We start from the raw sequence: 21,431 nt of genomic DNA, 5'->3' as shown, positions 1-21,431 counted from the left end.
AGTATCTTAGTTCATATTCTGTTCTGTGACCAATCACAGTTTTGGTCAAAGATGTTTGCATGTCCAGGTTCTGTACAAATGTACACCTGATTTTCTCTTTTCCTCTAACAGGGAGGGATATTCAGAAAAATGTGTCATGAACAACTATTTTGGAATTGGGTTAGATGCAAAAATTTCACTAGAATTTAATAACAAGCGAGAAGAGCACCCTGAAAAATGCAGGTAATATAATTACTCTGCCAGTAACAGAGCCAAGATGTTTCCATTCTTTTCGTTTCCTTGCCTCTTTATATGAATTTCTTAATTTTTTTTTCTACAAATACAAGACACAATAATGGGTGTATGTCAATATGTGAATCTTGTTTTGCCTGCTTTCAGAAGTCGGACGAAAAACATGATGTGGTATGGAGTTCTTGGCACAAAAGAGCTATTGCAGAGAACTTACAAGAACTTAGAACAAAAAGTTCAACTTGAGGTAAATTTTATTTATGGAGAGAGTTGCTGGCACAATGTGTAGTGAAGAATTAGTGCTTATTTTTGAAACCAGTTATCATTCTTAGATCAACCCAAGCTGACCTCAAAGGCACTGTGTAAAGATGTGCTATGTAAAAGTTGGTCCTCCAAGTCCTGTTTTTGAGTTAAATGTCAGCACTTTAAGATCACAAAATACCCAGTATTAAGTTTCTTGTAATTACTGGGTTGGAAAAAAAGATAATAAATTGTGTAGTTGGATGTATTTCTTAATGTCCACTGTATCAAAAGACAGACCAGGTTTTAATGGCAACCACAGAAATTACCATAAAATTAAGAGAAGAAAAGAGATAAGGAGTCATAATCCTTCATGTTCAATTGAAAGTATATGAAAGCTACACATATAGGAAGAGCATGTAAATAGTAAAAAATTCCTGACAAAAGGGAGGAGATTCTGAATATGGATCACAAGAAGCCCAGTTACAGCAGAGGTTTTCTCTAATATTCACACAAAAGTATTATCAATATTATCGCAAGATATTATCAAAGCAAGAACAAATTCCATGTCTAAACATGGTTCTTATTTGGCTTTTAAGTTCTAACATAAAATCTAAGTCTTCCACATGGTAGTGGGAACTTAAAGGAGATGAAAATGATTCCTAAATGCAGAAAAAGAATACAGGATGGTTACTATTCTTTTCACCCAAAGAATATCTAAGGTGGATTTTGACAGAGAACATATATACTTTCTCTTTTAATTTTATGTTAGCTATTTCATATAGAAGTTTATGATATTTACATAAGGGTAACTTTTTAAGTTGAAAGAATAATTTTAGGTTACTGGAGCTCTTTCTCACTCTGAGATTTAGGAGGATTTTGTCTGATAGCAGCAGATTGCTGTTAGCTAAGGACTGAGTAATTATCAAGGAATTATGCAGTAGTTAGCAAATATAATGCCAGGAGAGAACGTTGTGTATACTGCAGATAGAATTCTAATTTAAGGATCTTTTGAATTGGATTCAAATAAGATTCAACAATACTGTTGGCCTTTCCATATTTTTTTTCCTAATATTCCTGTAAGTAAGTCAGTAAGTAAAAATTGCGTATTTACTGTTGTCTTGCATATTATTGAATATATTATGCCTGCATATTCAGGCACTAGAAACAGACTTCTACTGTAATACAAATGGCTGTGCAGCATCTAATAATATCACACCATATTTTGGATACTGACACATCTTGAATAAAATGTTACATTCTGGCTTGCTGCTAAGATTAAATTACACAAAGAGAGCACTAAGCACATTCTGGAAATAATTTGCATCTCCTACTTCTGATAAAGATGCTACAGATTTTGTCCTTATTTCTTTAGATTTTCTTTTTAATTTGTATAATTTTAAGATCCTTCTGTGAACTGGTAATGTGCAGTCATCTAGCAGTCTTCATTAAAGGCAGCTTGACCGGCTACTTCATGGTCCATAAAGTGACAGCTGGATAGAACTTACTTTAATTCCATGCCTGTGGCACTGCTGCAGGACTGCACTTTTGACTCCCAGTGGAATGGTTTGAGATCATTGGGCTTCCCCCTGCAGGCAGTTGTACTGCTGTAAGTCAGCAGTGATTTCACTGGTGTCTGTAAACTTGCTCTTGGCCTAAAGTGAGATTGATGCCATCCCATGATCATGTTGAGCAGGACATGGAGTTGCTTATGTGTTTTGGGAGATAAAACAGTAAGAAGGAAGGTCTGGATGGTCAGAAATAAGAGGGACCTCTTACCTGCAAAATCAACAACTCCCATCTGCAGCCAGGGTGACACCTGTGGGGTCAGTCCTAGATTTGTCTTCGCACTTTTGGGAGGAAAGTGAAGTTATTTTTACAGGAAGTCAACAATACATGCAAACACTGACAGCTAACCACATGTTTTTGGCTATGCCAGAAATATTCTTGGATATTCTTAACACCCACCCACCCCTCCCACACCTGGCTTAAATGTATTTGACTAAATAACAAGTCGAAATTGCAATTTTGGGAATGCTGGTATGGGATGGAAGACTAGTTCCTAAATGTATAAATGAATATTTTTGTAATGTCATTGGCAATCTTATTCTGTGCACTCAGGGAGATTGCTTTTCTTACTGCAATAAGATTTTTAATCCTTGATGGACAGGCCATGGTCAAAGTGCATGAGAAATTTCCTAACAAGGGATGTGAAAATGTTTCTTTCAAGACTCATGGAGCACCACTGCTGTAGATACTACAGCATGTAGATCTACATATTTTTCACCTCTGCAAAAGTCAGTGCTAAGATTGGAAAGAGGTGGTTCATTGCATGGAGGGAGCACAGACCTCTTAAAGACTCTGTCCTCCCCTGCCAGCGCTGTTGAAGCTTCATGTGCTAAAAATTATTCTTTACTGATTACTTTTCTCATATTATTTATGTACTGAAGGAGTTTTATCCCTTACAGTGTGATGGACAGTACATCCCCCTTCCAAGCCTGCAGGGCATAGCTGTGCTAAACATTCCCAGCTATGCTGGTGGGACTAATTTCTGGGGTGGAACCAAAGAAGATGATGTAAGTAGCATTAAAGAGACTTAACCTTCTGGGCAAAACTAGCAATAAATATAATGGACTGCTCTTCTCACTTGATTTTAAAAGTAGTAACATATAGTTTGGATAACAACTCGTATTTCAGGAGGATGTTTCAGTTCTTGCATTGTCTTGCTGGTTTTTTAAATTGAAAATATGTTCTATGATTTTTTACTGTCCATTGTCTTTTGTAATGTCCATTCCAGCAAAATGCTCATAATAAAGCATAATGATTTTATTCTTTAAATGGCTCTATGAGCATTTTTAGAAATTAATTTTATAAACAGAGGCACAAGTAATTTTTCTATATTGTTTTAAAGATGCCTGTAAATAAAGTTCCTCAAAGCATAGATTCTTCTGGTTGCTATAGTCTAACAACAAGCAAGGTAGACAGGACAATCAGTCAAAGTTTATACCTTAATTTTCCTCCTGTTCTTCAAACAGCTTTGCTGTGAGGGATGCTGATTCAGAAAGTGAAGACTGATGCATTTAGTGACTGATAATTTAGTGGGGGTAGTAGACTGGTTTTTGAATTATATTTTAAATAAACCTTTAAAATACTTCAAGGTACCTTTTTCCCCTTCTTTCTTTCAACTCCTAAGAAACATTTCTCCACATGGATCCCTACATGCCTGACAATCTGAAACAGTGTTACTGCCCCTACCCACTTCACTCACAGCTCACCAACTGTAATTACTAGCAGATTATCCTAATCTGCATGTCCTGATTTAATGTGTGATGTCTGAATCACCTAAAACTGTAGTTGCAAGCTGGCTTGTGATTTTGATGTAGACAATCCAGGACTCTTTTGCCAAAAAGTTTAACGTTTCTTGTGAGTTTTTATCCTTTCATTTTTTAATGCATTCATACAAACATATCTATATATAACATAAGTAATTTTTATATATTTATAATATCTATTATATATAAATGCTTGTTAATATTATATAATACTCATATAATTGCATATATATATATATATATATGTTTTATATATGTGTATATATATATATATACACATATGTAAAAGTGAAAAAAGAAATTTAGACATGTTTTACTGTCCTTTTCTTATTTTTGGTGTATATCCAGAGGATGGAAATTCTGTTTATATTTGGCAATAGATATCTAAAGCTTTTATATATAATTCATGTTCATAGTCAGAACTTGAAAGCTGCTCTAACATCTGCTCAGCCCCTGTTCAGGAGGGTTTTTTCTCCCTGGACTGCTTCAGTGAGAGAGAGGATTTGCTCGGTATACAGCAAATGTGTGTGTCCTGGAGCAGTTTTACTGATATTATTAGTCTTCTAGTGAGCAGATGTGCCAGCAGAGTGACTTGTTTGTTCTGGCCAAAGTCAGAGCATAATTCACTGCTTTAGTGCAGTCTTGAGTGGTTCTTCATCAAGAGGTGGTGGTGGTGGTCTGAAGTGCTGCTGGTGCTGCTTGTCTGGACAAATGAAAGACAAATGTTACCTTGACAGCTGTGATGACTGCTGAAACATTAGCCCTGAGCCAAGCAGGGCATCTGCACCCTGACTGGCATGAGCATGGCATGTAATTTTGGTGTCCAGAAGACAGGCTGGAAACTTGACCTGCAATAGGAAAGGAGTCAATTTGAATGTTGATCCACAGTGATTGGTTTGCCTATAAAAGAAAAAAAAGGAGAAAAAAGAGATTGGTTTTCAGTACAGATATTACTGGTGGAGAGACACAGCAGAAGACTTGGTTGAGTGTTTCCTGTCCTTTTGCTGAAATGGCATCACAAAATAAATGAAATTTTACAGCTGTTTTTTCTTAACACGTGCCAGAGCTAGCCCTATAAGTGTCAGTTACTGGATCAAGAACTCTCCACACATTTCTTGTGGAACAGCAGAATCATGATCTTGGTTCTTTTCAAAATGTTAATACATTCCTGTGAAAAATGGAAAAAATTCCATGGAAACTGGAAAAAAAAATCAGATGGAGAAGCTGTTTTTCTCCAGTCTGGTCTCAGGTGTTACTGATGCAGCTTACTCTGCCTAAGGTGCCAGCTGTGGGAGTCCATGTATTGCTCAGAGAAGTGATCTCTATACCCATTAAACTCTTACTGGAGGGATTTCTCCTGCCGATTTTTCTCCCCATTGCTTATCAAGATGAAATGGTCAAGCCCCAAGTGACCTTAGCACGGTATCACCCGCCAGACCCAGCTGAAGTGCAGCCCGAGATCTGCCCTGAGGCTGAATTCCCCGGCAGCACACCAGGTGGCGAGACTTGCTGGGCTTTGTGTGAGCCTGTGGAAATTCTGCACCTCGGCTGCACAGAAGGACATCTGTTCCACACAGAAGTGGTTTTCTTGTTTACAGTGGATAATTATAGACAGCACAAACAAGATTGCCTTCAGTATCAAAGCTCTGTTCAACAGAGCAGAGCATGGATCCGATGTTGGTTTCCAGAGAATTCAGAAAATAAATAGATAAGCTCTTCTGATAAGAAAAGGAAAGCATTTTCTCTTACCTTCAAGAACCTCTTAGATATTAAGTACATTACCCAAGCAGAGATTTTAATTGGCCTTTCATCTTGCCTTGAAAAACATTTTTAATTTGCATTCTGAAACATGCCATCTTTCCTATATAAGGACATGCCTTGTCATCCAGATATTTCAAATTATATCAGCATTGCTTTTTTAAATGATATTTGCCTGTTTGTGGTATCTTACTCCTATGACTTTGGAGAAACAGTATAGAATCTAGAGCATTTAAATGTTGAAAACAAATCTGTAAATGAATCTGTGTTTCATAGCAATCTAAACACTGGATTTGCAATCAAAAATGGAATACTTTCTTTTCCTCGCAGATATTTGGAGCTCCATCATTTGATGATAAAATCTTAGAAGTTGTTGCTGTATTTGGCAGCATGCAAATGGCAGTGTCCAGAGTCATCAAACTGCAGCACCACAGGATAGCTCAGGTTTGTTGCTTACTTGCAAGCATGCAGGATGGTTGGCAGCAGTTTGGGATTCTGGCAAGTTGTGGGACTCTTGGTGACCACCCCCCTATACGTTAATAAAGCACTGACATTGTTTTGCTTTTAGTGGGTAACAAGTTGTCTTCAATGATGAATGAAGTATAGGAGAGCTTAATTCCTGAGACAGTTCTGGAGAGAAGCCACAGCTCCTCGTAATCAACAGATTACAGGTGGCCTGTCAGTCTCAGCAGTATTTATTGCCCTGTAAAATAATGTGTTTGTTCTTTTCCAGTGTCGGTCAGTAAAGATCACCATACTTGGTGATGAAGGGGTTCCAGTGCAAGTCGATGGAGAGGCATGGATCCAGCCCCCGGGAGTTATTAAGATCATACATAAAAACAGAGCTCAGATGCTAACACGAGACAGAGTATGTTGCAGAAAGAGCTACCATTGCTAAATTGGTTTTTGTAATAATTTGTTTCAGTTATAACGTGAACAAAACAGTACTTATAAAAATGTTTTATAACTATTTATATAATTCATAGAGTTACAGTGATATAATAATTTCTGTAATGACCTGGATAGAGAATTATTATTTTGTATAAGTGACAAAGTTTTGTTAACTTTTATTTGTTTTAGTTAATCCTATATTCTTATTAATATATAGTAAGAATGGTCAACATTTGATCTATTCCTCCCTCCCCTTCTACTGCTTCTTTCTTTTTCTCTAGGTGTGTTATGCCAGTTACATACTGGAAATTCTAGCACAGTTGCATAAATAACAAAGTTCTATACTGTCCATTTTCCAGAATAGCTTTCTGCAGATTTCTCTCTCTGTCCTACCAATCCTCCCTCTCCCCCATGACCCAGTCTCAGACAGAAGAGACACAAGTACAACCTAGTCACAAAGCCACTGGAGAGTTCATGCTTGTCTAGGACTATTGTGTGAAAGGTACAACTGCCCCTCAGTTCTCCATCCACTAGCTGGATCCTGAATTTAGGGCAGAGTTAAGGTGGAATTTGAACTCTATTTTAGTAAATTTGGTTTTTTCTCCATCATTTTTAATATTTGAATTCTGTATCAGAATAATATTTGAATTTCTATCTTGCTATCCACACAAAATGTGCTTGCGTTAGTGAATCACGAAATTCTAGAATTATTTAGGTTGAAAAATACCTCTGAGATCATTGAGTCCAACCCTTATTACTGTCTTGGTGTTCTTATTGGTTTGGAAGACATATTTTGAAGATTATGGGGAGGAGGCTTTTAGAAGTGGCTTACTCACTATACTAAGTTTTAAAAACTTTAGGTGTAAAATTATTATTTAATCAGGGAGTATTATTTATATAAAATTAAATCAAGCACCTGTTTATTTGTTAATTTTAACTACAATAATATATAATTTAAAATGATGTAAAATGTCAAATTAAAGTTTTTAATGAGAAAGAATACTCCCAAGTGCTGTCAATTGAATGTATAATTCATTTTGATTAGGCCTTTGAAAACACCCTGAAGTCTTGGGAGGACAAACAGAAGTATGATTCCTGCAAACCTGTCATTCGATCTCCCTTGTACCCTCAGCAAGCTGTTGAGCTGGCTACAGAAGAAGAAGTTGCACAGATCCAGTTGTGCTCACAAGCTGCAGAAGAACTTATTACCAGGTAAAGTAAAATTAATAAGTTGGATTGGCAACCTAGACACCAAGTCTGAAATATTAATGCAAATTCATACAGAGAATTAGAAGTGTATGTTTTCCCTGGTTTTTGATTGAAGTTTTGTTGCCACTGTATCAGTTGGTTTTTTCTAATCTAAAGATTTTATTTTATTTTTAAGGTTCAACTTCTTTTTGTGTCCTTTTCCTATGTATTTTTAAAAATTTTATTTATTTGTTTTTGTGTTGGTTTTTTTTTGCTTTTAAAAACCATCTTTCTGAAGTAGCAACTGAAATGGAAAACTGTAAAGCTTCTTTGCAAAAATTGTAGCTTCTCTTTTTATGACAAAGCAAAAATATAATTGGGAATTATTGGAAAAACCCTTTAGCAGTCAACTCTAAAAGTCAGCAGGATGGACACTGCAGTCATTCATATAGGCTGAGATAAATAAAAACTTTTTTTTAAAATCCAAATATTTTATAAAGCCGCTATTCATTTTATCATAGCAACTAATTATCTTTAGCATCAAAATCCCCAGTAATATAAGAAAGGAAGGGCTACATACTCTCTTTATACTGCAGTCACAGACAAATAATTTAGTTTATTAATTACCCAAAGTGAAGTTTCGCCAAGACATCCTAAAAACTTCTCTGTTCTAGAGACGGTCTGGAGGTGGTAGTTAGAGTTGAACCTCCCATAAGCTTAAATGACTGCAACCAATTTTCATGTCACATCTGAAGGATATGCCTTGTGAAATAGGTGTAGGGGTTTTTAAGATAATTTCAGGTAAGTTATTGCAATGTGCTAGAGCTTTCCTCTGTAGTTTACTTGAATTAATAGGACCAACAACTTTTGGTCCATTTTTTTGTATAGCATTAGTGTTCTAAGACAAATAAATGTATCTCAGCATTTTGTATCATCATAACTAATATGTGTGATAGATATAATTTCTACGAGGTGCTATATGGCTTGAAGAAATCCTTGCCTTTCAATTTGTTGTTAGAAAGGACTATAATTTGATAAGTGTTTTTTGAAACATGTTCTTGTGCATTTTCTCATGTGATGAAGTTGTGTTCTCAAGAATTATTCTTTAAAGAAATTAAGAAACATTATTCTCCTTTTTAAATGTTTTTTTAGGATCTGTGAAGCAGCAAAAGTACACGGCCTCTTGGAGCAGGAGCTTGCTCATGCTGTTAATGCATGTTCACATGCATTAAATAAAGCCAACCCAAGGTTTCCTGAGGTAAAGAAGAACTGAGATTTATGTAAATAAGCTATAACATCTGGGTGTGCAAAGCTTGTGGCATGGGGACTGTCCCCTGTCCCCATTTGAAAACAAGTTGGATGAGATGGAAGATGATGCAGTTTCTGTGTTCCCCACTGTCCTCCCCACCTGGTACTGTGCAGGCATATCCTCAGAGAGGGTGGAGGCATGACAGAGGCTGAACCAGATCTGTCACTACATAAAGGTCATTTTCTGTGGATGCTTTCACAGAAATTTTCATGCTTAATTGATATCCAAGTGCTATACAGAGAAGGCAAAGGGGCTGAGGGGAACGAGTTTCCTGGTTTCTCTCTTCACACTAGATAATCTAGGTGTTTTCTGGGATTGGACCCAGGACTGATAAATTAGGCAGAGGCTGTCCATATCTAACCTAAATGGACACAGTATAAATATGTTAGTTGACCTTTGCTTCTAGAAGTATGGTTAGTAGCTTGCTTCTTCTGAGGACGAGGTGAAAAATTGAAGTCAACAGTCATTGTTAAATGAAATTCACAACTTGGCCTTTGTCATATGTGGATTGATATGGTGGCTGATTGCCTGATGATCTTCAGGATTGTATTAATGTCATACTAAATGAAATTGAGGAAAAGACAGCAAATAGATACTACATTTTTGGTTTCTATTCTCAGTGCTGAACAGGTTGTCAATTTAGAACTTAACTGATGTATTTCTTCTAGGAGAAGGCATTTAAGATCTTTGCTGTAAGGTGAAAGTACTTATTCTCCGTCTGACTTCAAAGAATGTTTATGCTTCTTATTCCCCAGAGTCTTACCAGAAACACTGCCATGGAGATAGCTGTCAATGTGAAGGCCTTGCACAACGAAACAGAATCTCTGCTAGTAGGAAGAGTTCCTTTGGTAAGGTCACAAAGCACATGATTTTATTCTTCATTCAGATCATCCGTGATTTGTTCTTTGCTGATTTTGGTAAATAGGTGCCAAAGTGAGTACACACTGCAAGAAGCACTGCAAGGTCAATAGGAGAAGATTACACTGCATTTGTGGTTGGATCAGAATGAGTTTTGAAATCTTCTCTTAGGCTGGCATCCATCTTGCCTTAGATAGCTAAGTCATTGCTTGGACTCTTCTGGATAGTCAGTGGAGAGAAACAGGTATCCTTTGGGGGGCTGATTCACACTCAGTTGTCTTGGAGGCCTATGTTAGAAAAAGATGTCTTATTTTCTGGAGATAAAGCATTTAAGAGAGAGCTATTATGTGACCATCTTCAGAGTTTAAGGGGAGCCTGGGGTGAGAGATGTTTAGATTCATACAGTCAACTTCTACAGAACTAATCTGGGCAAGTAAATATCACTCTTGTTCTAATACCTGTCAGGAGTTATTTTATAATCTTTGACTGGTAAGTATTCAGTAAACCCCTAATGGTACTTGAAGACTTTGCATCTTCTTTGGCAAGTGTTTGTGCCTAAAATGATTAAGATTTCTCAACAATTATATCTGGATGTATAATTAGAAAATTTATCTACTGACATTGTGAAGAGAAGAAAGATGTCACATTTTCTATGCTGGTCCAGTTTTACATTAAGAAGATACTCAGTAGGAGCAATTACATTTTCTTTAGATTCAAAAGCAGATTCATTACTAGTTTTTTTTATATAAGTGTTTTAATTAAAAATGGATATTAATCGGAATATTTTCATTTAGCTGAGTGTGGATGTAATACTTACTGTAGGTTCACATACCATACAAACAAGTGATGAATCCGTTTTAGAGTAATGAAAAGTAAATATAGTCTAAAGGCAAATAATTGTTTAAGTTATAGAAACAGTCAAAGATTAGGTTCACATGTTTTATTATACATTGAAAGGAAAGTTATTTCATTAGATGTTTTTGTCCAAGAAAAGGGAAAAAACACCTGCTGATTTTTTTCAAATTGCTATTGCTAATCCCATGTATTTTAGATTTAGTGGGGAATTAACGTGGAGATTAAAAAAAAATTAAATAGTTTTACAAAAGTAATTAGAAGAAAATGGTGATGCCATACTAGGACTGGTGAAATTTATCGAGACAGTTTGGAAATAATGTAATTATGGAAACCTTCCCACTGAAACATTACATTTTCTGTAGCAGGTTTGTTATCTCATTGTGTTGTTGAACTGGGCCCTTGTTCAGGCTCCAAAGCTTAATTTGATTCATTTTTCTGTTTCTGGATTTTTACATGTTGTACTTCTGCTTCTCATTATGCTTGTGCAAATGTCTTCATGAGGCTACATCAGGCCCCTTTTTTAGTAAAAAGGCTGTTTGGAAGGTACCAAGACAATATTCCAGAGGTGTCCATTACTCTCATTTGACATTGTGCTCACTTAGACGAGTGTTTCATAGGCACCCTGGTGAACCTTATTGCCATGTACTTTATAAATGCTGAAGTTGCCTGTGTTTCAGTCCCTCATTCTAATAAAATAGAGAGAGATAAGTGTAAGATGTTGCTTGACGCATCAGCACTCCCATCATAAACTGTTCTTCTAAGGATCTCTCTCCTCTGACAATGACATTGTTTCAAATCTTCCTCTAATTTTTTGGCGTCTTCATTTTTCCCACATCCTTCTTTCCTGTGGTCAAAGCTCTTGAGAGCAGTAAACTCATGTCTTTGGTGCTTATACTATTTGGTTTAACCCCAGCCAGCAACTAAACTAGGATACTTGGTAAGCTGCTTCTTTGGTTGCCATTTACTGGCTATTGAGTTTTGCTCTTACAGCTCCTGAGACAGAGAAAAAGAGGGTAAATAAGCGTAAAACAAGTCTGTGGTTCCTTCCACCTCCTGCAAGAACTATGATTAACAAATTCATACAACAGTAGGAGCATTAAATCACAACAAATGGTAAAATACAATTTTTAGTGAAATGATAATAACATTGGATCACAGAATGATTTGAGGTGGATATGACCTTAAAGATCTTCCGGTTTCAACTTCCCTGCCATGAGCAGGGACATCTTCTACGAGACTGGGCTGCTCAAGATGGGATGGTGAAGCTGATTTGTGGAATCTCTCAGATGCTTATGGCTGAAATACAGTTTGGAAAAAATTAAAAATACCATATTTTATCTATATGGCCCTGTTATAATTTTAAAAAGCATTTCCAATCTGGAACCAAGCACAGTTTTCAAATGCATTAAGGAAAAAGTATGACAGACTGTTTCATTTCAACAGAATAAAATTATCTAAACTCACTGAAATAAAATATTTTTATATGAAAAATTTAAATAGAGAAGGAATTGAAAAATATTTTATTTTTATTTCTTCATTTATAGTGTGAACTTTTATCTTGGAAATAAGATTTTCCAAGATGTTGTAGGAGGAGAATTTGCCCTGAATTGCTGATTCTTTCTATACCAGAATTGCTATTTTGAATTTATTTCAAGAGTACCATCAGATGAGCATTTTTTGTCCCCAGGCAAAATGTTTTCCTCTGAGAATCAAGCAATTAAATAAGTACTTGTTGAGAAAGACAGAATTCTTTGCTTCATTCTTTTATAGAAAATAGATGGCTTGAGTAATTTCTCAGAAATGAAAACACAGGAGAAGTTGTAACTTCTTCAAAGACAAGTGGCTTTTTCCCTGTGCTCCAAATTAACTGAAATGTTCAAATGGAAAAAAAAGGAAAAAAAGAAAAAAAAAGAAAAAAAAAGATATGTCAAAACAAAGATCAAAATCTGCTTATGAACACACAGCAAAAATACTATGATAACAAAGGGAGCTTATATTTCCAGTATCACTATACACTATGCTAGACAGTAAGATCTTACTAAAGATGGTCTCTCCATTGAAAGATGGGAACATAGGCAGACTACTAAAGCAAAGGAAAGACATTTTTGTTAGGTAGGATAAATTAATAAGGTTTGTAATTTATCACTAGACTCCAACAATGTCAAAATATTTTTCCAACACTAGAGCTTCAAGATTTTCTTATAATTCCAGTTAAAAAATGCATTCACTGGGATGTAACAGAATTAGATCTTTTCAGAAGGATATTCTGCACTGCTTTAGGACTACTTTTACTTTTAAAAGAGAAATAGATGTTCAGATTGCTTTATTAATGATTCCAAGCAACTTGGTCTAGGTTCAACTCTACCTCAAATGGTGTTTCAGCAATCCCAGATGAGCTCAAAACAGCTTTTCAAGGTATCAGCTTCTTTCCCTATCTCTTCCACGTGGGTTCACTCACACAGCAGCTTCAGAACAGTTTTCAGACTGGAGTTTTAACGGCAACAGGCATCTCTGTGGGGTGCTCAAGGTCGTAATAGAGCCAAATTCACATTCATCGTCAAGTCCCAGTGTTTGTACACAGCCACCACTTTCTTTTTCCCTTTGGCCTTTGCTGATGGCTTTGTCTTTTTGTCTCCTGCCAGGGAGTTCTTTCCACCCTTAGCCAGAAGCAGTGCCTATTACACTCTGTCTCACCTATTTAGAATGGGGAGTGTAGGTATCATATCACCACTGGAAGACCTTTGGGAATGGAAAGCTTCAGCGAGATCCATTTCTTCATACTTGAACATGAGAGAGTGATCAACCATCTGAACACATTCGCAAAAAATAACGGAGGCTTTTTACCATCTACTCAATTTTTGTACACCACTTTTCAAACAAAGATTTTTCAGCTTCTTACTCTTCTCATCAGGTTTTCTCTTCCTTCTGTTGGTAGTGTCCATTTCTAGTGTGTCCTTGCAGTGGTGTTATCTGATAACTCTTGCTCTGTAAAGACTCAGGAGTGCAGTGAAGGATGACAAGGATTGACAACTATGCCCAAGCACCAAAAGTCTCAGCTGTCTCAGTCGTCCCTTTGTGATTGGGACTGTACTAAATGTAGTTTGAGGGTGGTCTCACACATCTCTCAAGGAAAGTCTAACTTTGGGAGATTATTTCTTCACCATTTGTTGACACCATGAAGTAGTCATCTGTCTGTGTGTGGTAACAAGATATCTAGAATTAAATGTTAAACCTCATGAAACTAAAAGTCCTATTTTTCTGGCCTGTTTATGAACAGCAGTTAGAGGCTCCCCATGAAGAACTGTTGTCTGATGCTTTGCACAGTGTGGAAATAGAGTTGAGAAAACTTGCTGAGATTCCTTGGCTTTATTATGTTTTTCAACCAAATGACGATGAGGTAAGTTTGAGTAACACGTTCTTATTTTAACTGAACTTAATTTTCTTTTGATAGGGAAAAGTAAATTACAATTTTTCATTAATCTCTTGAAGGACTTTCAGTAGTGTTGCTGGATTATTTCTGTCTGCTGTGAACAACCTTCTAAGCTTAGTGCTTTTTTTTGGTGTTTTATTCCCTTTTGTGAATGTAAATGTTTTGACCGATAAATAAATACATGAAACATATATTTTTAATTTATATTTATTAATGCAAACATGTATAGAGTTAAATCCTAACATTATTCTTTACAGAAGTAAATTTGGGTCTTACTTTTTTGAGATTAGCTATAGATTACTATCACAAGCATATAATTTAACTGTTGTTTTCCCTTAATTAAAGGTAACTGTGCCTCTTTTCTCATGCAGGATCCCCCTCTGGATTATGCTAAAAGAAACAATAGAAGTACAGTGTTTCGTATAGTGCCAAAGTTTAAAAAAGAAAAAATTCAGAAGCATAAGACCAGCCCTCAGCCTGGTATGTGTTTTGAAATTGCAAGAAAAGTAGTAGCATTTGCAGTAAATGTGATTTTATGGGATTTTTTTTGATAAGAGGTGGCATGACTTACCTAAGACTAAAGTCAAAGTGGAAAGCACCTGAGCTAACTGGCATCTTCATTAGGATAAATTTTTCTTTCAGTGCATTTAGAAAGCATTCAGTAGGACCCCAATACTCCCAAGTGAACCAAAGAACTACTGTGAAAATACTTTTAAAGTTCTAGCATGCAACAGGATCTGTGTCTTTGCTGGTGGTCACGTTTGATTTACTCATAGCCATACAAGCCATGGGTAAACACATTGTTTCCCTATGATGCTCCAATTCAAGTTTTTCAGGTTAGTTTTAGGTGTGAAATAACTTTTATCACACTGGTTTAATTAACCAGTTATTCTTAATTTTTGAGTGGGTTATAGGTTCAGTAAGTGAGACAGCTCAAACAAAAAATCATGATAGTCAATACTGATTTTTTAATTAGAAGTTGAACAAGCTCCACCCTCCTCTCTTCCTATTTTTATTTGTGAGCTCGCTTCCTTAAGATTATGTCCAGGGCGCAATCAGTGATTAGATGGTCCTAAAACTGTTTCTATGTCTTTATTCTTTCAATGAACAGTTGATCTCAATCTACAAAATCTTGCAGTTGTTGATAGATTAAAGTTTCAGATTAGACATCAGATTTCTCTTCATTATAAAGTGAAGTGATCAGCATTGAATGAAGTTGCAAAATTCTAGTAATAAGTAGCATAACTATTTTTTTAATATATGTGGTCTTAATGGGACTAATGTGGGCAACTAACCTTAGAGAACAATGTTTTACAGAGAGCTTCTTAATGGCCTGTGTAACACAGTAGCTTAAAGAGTACTTTTTGTCTTAATTAAGAATACTAGAATCTGTTAATTAAAACTGGACTTGCTTGCTGCCATTGCTATATTTGAGGTGCGGTTGCTATTTTAATTTTACATGTAAATTCGTTTTTGAAGGCTTCTCCTCTCCCTGGATGACTACTAATAAATTAATGGCATAAAGCAGAACAACATTAGACTTTGCATCACTGATCCTAAGCTGGTTTAATGTGAATTTGTTGGGACATGAGGTTTTAAAGGCTTTACTGAAGAAACTGGAGTAAAGCTGAAAGCATGGCTGCAAAGCAAAGAACCCCAACTTTGTTTAGATACTTTCTTGTGTTAACTGCTAACCTGTAACCTGCATGTAAAAAGGGAATTGTCAATTTTTGTGGAAAAGACACCTCTAACCTTTCCCTTTGCTAGCACGGCAATTCTACTCTGTTTTCCACTCTCTTTGGCCTAACCTTTGCTTGTGATGCATTTGAGCATGTAGAAATTAAGGGGGTTTTGCTCTTAACTTTGGTAGTTCAAAAATGGGGCACAGATGAAGTTGCTGCTTGGCTGGATCTGCTCAGTTTGGGAGAGTACAAAGAAATCTTCATCAGCCATGACATCCGAGGCTCTGAGCTTTTACATCTGGAAAGGCGAGATCTTAAGGTATTTCCTTTGTGCTACTTTTCTGCTATTGACCATTTTCTTTGACAAAACAACAACCAACTTTTCTTCTTTCCCTGCACTTGTCATTGCTTGTAGCTTGGCTTACACTGTGCAAATATGCAATAAACTAATATGCGCTGTCCTTGGGCCTGACTTTCTGAGGTGCTGACTTGAACTCACAACCGAGAATATTTTTGTGTTATCCAGTTTTTTTTTTCCCCATTTTATGCAGAATGATATGATGCAGTAGATGCATTTATGTTAGAAGGCATAGGAGAAGCACACCTGATAACTTACTGGCATCTGTGTAATAGAATGTTTTCTTAAAGAGTTGGCTGTTTCCATTAAACATGATCAGTATGGATCAGTTGATGGTGGTTATAATTATTTTGAATCTATCTCCTGCAGAGGCTGATCTGCTCCACATGATTTATAGGGTATATATTGGACATAGTGGGTGTGAAACAGATAAGCAGCTTAATAAATTGCAGTATTTGGCTTACATGGCATTGGTGTTTGTGTGTCAAAATAGGTTTTATCATCGGTGACTGACCTCTGATTTTGGCTGTATAGATTTTTAAAAGAGTATTTTATTTTGACTCAAAATTGTAAAACCTTTTTCCTCTGAGGTCAGATAGATAAATTTTGCAGGGAGAAATGTTATCCAGTTTAAGGCTGTTATTTGAGCTTGCTGGTCCTTTTCAGGAATGACTTAAGTGCATCCATTATATGTAATAGTGGTTATATCTTTGGGGATTCATTAAATGAATTTTTCCAGGAACTCAGTAGTAATGAGTTCTTGGTAATGGGTTTTGCAACTGCTTTTAGCACATAAGAGAGGAAATAGGATATTGTATAAATTGCAAACATTTACATTTAGAGTGCAAGTCATTGTTCTAGCCATAGTGCAGTACTCTTCAGGTAGAGACAATATTTTCATACAAATGTGTTATTTTATGTAAAGTTTTTTATATCATGTGCAATCCTGATGTTATAAGGTAGTGCTTGCATTGTGTGACTGTTGCAATAGAAAGCAGCTGCTGAAAATAGCTGTGTTTGAGATAATCTGTTTGGCTGTTTGTCTTTCATACTAGATTGCTGAAGCTTCTTTCCATGGAAGTTAAATTCCATTCTTTCAGGATAGTTTTTGACAGGGAGGGACAGTTTCAGGACAGTCCGTCCCTGAAAAACTTGGGAAATAGAAGACTGTCTAAGCAATCCCTCACAGTGTTGCAGTGATGGATGTTGCAACTCCCTGTTCTGATTGAGTGCTGAACAAACTTTAAATTCAACTGAGAAACTCAGCATTACACAATGCATATGTTTGCTAAAATGTTAAGAAAATTTAAAAAGTCCAACTTGTTGGAATAAATTGTGGTGGGTAAGATCAGTGTTAAACGGGACATGGCTTCTGGCCATGCCTTATTTCTCATGAGTACCAATTTGACTGCATGCCCAGTGGACTGGCCCTTAAACCAAGTAAATATCTGCAGCAGGGTAATTACCAAGCTGTTATCCCTGTTGCTAAGGCTCATGTTGGTTCAGTGTATATAAAATCCCATCGCAAAGGTCTGTGCCATGAAATATCTAAAGGCTTGTCTTAGAGGACCTGCAGAGAGCCTACTGTCTCTATGTAGTGCTGCCAGGAGACACGTAGGATGAGGAGCTGCTCTACAGAAGTTGCCAAGGGCATGCCTTGAGCTAACCAAAATCTCGCTCCAGAATCGCCCCATGTGCTCATTAGCAGATGCCAAGAGCTTCCAAATCTGTGCCCTTCATAAGCCAGGCCAGGTTTTTGGCCAGGCATGGCTTGCACTCTGTGTAACAGCACTGAACTTAAATAGAAGAGTTTAGTACTCATCCTGCTGATTACAGGGCAGGGTCTCTGCAGGGAGCCAATTAAGGAGAGCTCAGGCAGCCTGCAGCTTTCTCCAGTGACCTGAATTGGTGTCAAGATGTGTAATGTGCTACTTGGGAAATGAGGAACACGTCACAAGCTGCCCTGTGAATATTTCCTCCCTTTGGCTATCGAGGTGTGCAGATGAGCCTTCAGTGCTCTTGCAAGCTATAATCTGTCTGCAGCCTCTCCTCCACTGCAAGGCCTGTGCTTCCTGACAAGCTAAACGAGATCACCATTGATTCATGAGCTCCTAACTCATGTGCAATACATTTACCTCCTGTCTGCAAGAGGAGAAATTGCTGCCTGTTTTAATTGAATCCTCTGAGCCCACCTTTTTTTTTTTTTTTTGTGGTCAAAAGCAGAGATAAAAGGCAGAATGGAGAAGGATTTGATGAAATACTCTTCCTTTGCTTGCATTGCTGGAACAGATTGATATGCTGACAGAAGAATTGGGCACCTCTAATTGTATTTCTGCATAGCTTGTGGATCACATTCTCAGGGAGCTCTGTGTGGCAACTGGCAAATGAAAAACCAGAATACGTCTTTTCACTCAGTCCTTGCAGTAATGATCTTTCTCCAGCCTCTCATGCCTGATTTCATTTAGGGGGATCTTAGAAATTTGCATTCATATGATTTTCTTTTGCTTGATGAATGGCTGGGCAGTAAATGGTGTACTATTCTGCAGAAACTGTAGAAAGAAGGCATAGTTGTGACTTTTTTTTTTAACCTTATTTAACCTTTATTTTAACCTCATCTATTTTTTCAACCATGTTCCTATGCAGGCAGCTTAGTCATAATCAGAGCTGCAACATATTTAGTAGGACGAGGGGATGTCTCCTTAAAGCTCCAAAGCAATGTTGGTTTCCTTGGAGAAAGGCTTTCCATGCCACAGACCAACTTGATAAGCAGTGCCAGTCAAACTAAAATCTGTGACAAGGACTGTGATACTTCAGCCCTGTGTTTTGCAGTAGCATGCTTTGAAAAAGTTTTTTTATAGAAAAGTTTTGTAAGATTTTTTAGATTTCAGGCATGCTAAATGGCTTTTTACACAGGGGATGCAAATAGGGTAGATTTCACATTTAAAAGATGGTATTATTAAGGAGTTCTTATATAAATTGTTTGCTAGTGGTGGTACATTTAGCCAAAAAATGTCCAGGAAATAGCAGAGTGGTTAGGGAGAGCAGGAGAAGAGGTGATACTGTAGTTCTACGACCATATCTGGGAAAAAAGAAACTTTTTTTTTTTTTTTTTCTTCAGACTCAGGCTAGAGTTTCTTCTTCAAAACTGTAGTTTAGTCAAATTGAATTTTTGTTAACTAGACATCAATTAGAGATGAACAGATGTTGTCTCATGCACCAATATGCAGAGATATTTGAGGCTCTTGTTCTTTGATCGATGCATGATATGCTGATGTAGCAGATCCTTTTAGTCTGAGATGAGAAAATTTCAAACTTTTCTGCATGAGTAGTAAACTGAGAATTCCAAATAGCATCCAGTGTCATGACTGTATAAATTCTAGTTTCCACCAAACTGAAAGCTATATGAAAGCATAAAATTTCAGAGTTTTTGGTTGGGTTTTTTTCTCTTTGGAAGTGTAGCAGAAAGGCGTCCCCAAAATTTTTGATGAGGCACCTGCTTTTGTGATATGCATTACAGCAACTTCACCTAGAAAAGAAATAGAACCAAAATTTCTTGCCTCTGAATCAAAGGTGTTGTGAAATGCTTTACAAAGGCTGGTGGGAAAAGTGGCTGAGTTTTTTTGAAAATTCATATGTTTCTTTCTTCTGATTTTGAACTCTGGCAGCATCTCACTATATTGTTTATCCAACTGAAGTTCTACTCATGAAAATATATTTATTCTGAAGAATGTGTAAGTTCTTAACCTTTAAATTGTGTGGTTTGTTGTAGTTTGGAAAGTATCCTTACGGGTTTTCCCTTATGTAGAATTTCTTCCACGTAGCAACTAGGCTATTTCATTAGTTTCAGTAGTTATGTGTGGCTTTTTTTGATTCACTTGAGAATTAAGTTTAACATAAAAAGGACAATATTACAGAAATATAAATATTACTGTCATTTTAGGATGAATTTGACTGCTACCTACATTAACTATCTTAAATTTAAAATTAGTACTACATTTGTTTATAAGTGAGATGACTATTAGTGAAAGTAAAAAAATAAATCTATGTGATTTGGAAAATCATAGGGTTTTTTCTAAGTAGTTTATGAACAGCACTTGCTTTGGGAAATTTTATGAACGAATTAAACTCCTTAATGCTGACACCTTTGTGCCAAAGTCCTGTAAAGGATGACTATCTATTTATAGTGCTGATAGTTTTCAACTGAAGAAACAGCCAAGTATCTTTTCTCTCTAACATAACCAGAATTCAGCCTTGACTCTCTGAAAATTAAACCATCTGTTAAATCTTGGCTGCGCTACCTTTATAATAAAATAGTTAATTCATGCCCATTTTACCACCCCTTTCTTCCAAAATTAAATGCATGCTAACATTTTAAAGTAATATAGAATACAGATTTTCTGGGGTCTCTGTGGCTGTAGAACTGTAGATACAGTCTTTGTATAGAGTATGCACACAATAATATATATGGTTTCATTTTCCACTCTTTATGAGAAAATTTTTTTCAAGCTGCCTAATTACACTCCCTTCTTTTTAATGTCTCTGTAATGGAAAAATCTTCCTATTGAAATGAAATTATTTCTATTTCAGAAAAATAGTGAAACTTTTGTAAATTTTTTTTTTTTAGTTATTTAACCACAATCTATTTATGTAAGGTTTATTCTACAAATAACTAGTGTTTGACTCTGCTGATTGCTCAACACCACTAAAACATGGATTTTACAAACTTTTTCATAGCTGAGTTACAGATAAGGGAAGCAGATTTCCACCGGACTCAGCTGAAAATTCATTAGTGTGATGGGAGATCATTAGCACAGCTGGGCATCCCATTCTGTTTCTCTGATCATTGGACCAGCCAAAATTGAAAAAGGATGCTGCTAAAGCTATTACTAATACTGAAGGAAGTTTGCTACAAAAAATTCTTGTATGTTGCTGAGTACAGAGATGGGTCTGGAAATCAGTAATAGAAACATTTCAGCTGATGTGAATGATTTAGTGGCTACAAGGTGATTTACTCTTGTGCTTTTTACATTTCCTTGTGGATATGACTACCGTGTCTCTGAGAATTTTTCTTCCAGCTCTCTAATCAGGAACATCCGTGCTAGGAGATGTAACAAAGGCTTTCTCTTTCTATTGCTCTCTAAAGGGAAGTTGTCCTACATGCCTGTAGCCATTACACCCACTTTCCCTTGAGAAACTGGGAATATGGGTGTTTGTTGATTAAAGCAGACATCATAGGGCCTCAGATCAAGTGACATTGCTGGACAGAAGTTCCAATCCATCACATTCTACCAAGCATTTGGTT

The 21,431-nt window shown here is 36.4% G+C and overlaps 1 protein-coding gene across 1 annotated transcript in view; it reads left to right on the top strand.

Moving 5' to 3' along the window:
* DGKH (diacylglycerol kinase eta) overlaps positions 1–21,431 on the top strand; it is a 160,056-nt gene that overhangs the window by 127,346 nt on the left and 11,279 nt on the right. Inside the window, exons 20-30 of the mRNA XM_018908691.3 lie at positions 112–222; positions 379–475; positions 2,937–3,044; positions 5,889–6,002; positions 6,292–6,426; positions 7,495–7,661; positions 8,790–8,895; positions 9,702–9,794; positions 13,937–14,056; positions 14,461–14,569; positions 15,960–16,090. Of these exons, the coding sequence (XP_018764236.2) occupies positions 112–222; positions 379–475; positions 2,937–3,044; positions 5,889–6,002; positions 6,292–6,426; positions 7,495–7,661; positions 8,790–8,895; positions 9,702–9,794; positions 13,937–14,056; positions 14,461–14,569; positions 15,960–16,090 (1,291 nt within the window). The remainder of the gene's footprint in view (positions 1–111; positions 223–378; positions 476–2,936; positions 3,045–5,888; positions 6,003–6,291; positions 6,427–7,494; positions 7,662–8,789; positions 8,896–9,701; positions 9,795–13,936; positions 14,057–14,460; positions 14,570–15,959; positions 16,091–21,431) is intronic.

Source organism: Serinus canaria, chromosome 1 (genome assembly GCF_022539315.1).
Source record: "Serinus canaria isolate serCan28SL12 chromosome 1, serCan2020, whole genome shotgun sequence".
Lineage (NCBI taxonomy): Eukaryota > Metazoa > Chordata > Aves > Passeriformes > Fringillidae > Serinus > Serinus canaria.
Note: the sequence above shows the minus strand (reverse complement) of the source record. Positions and strands in the feature narration are given on the sequence as shown.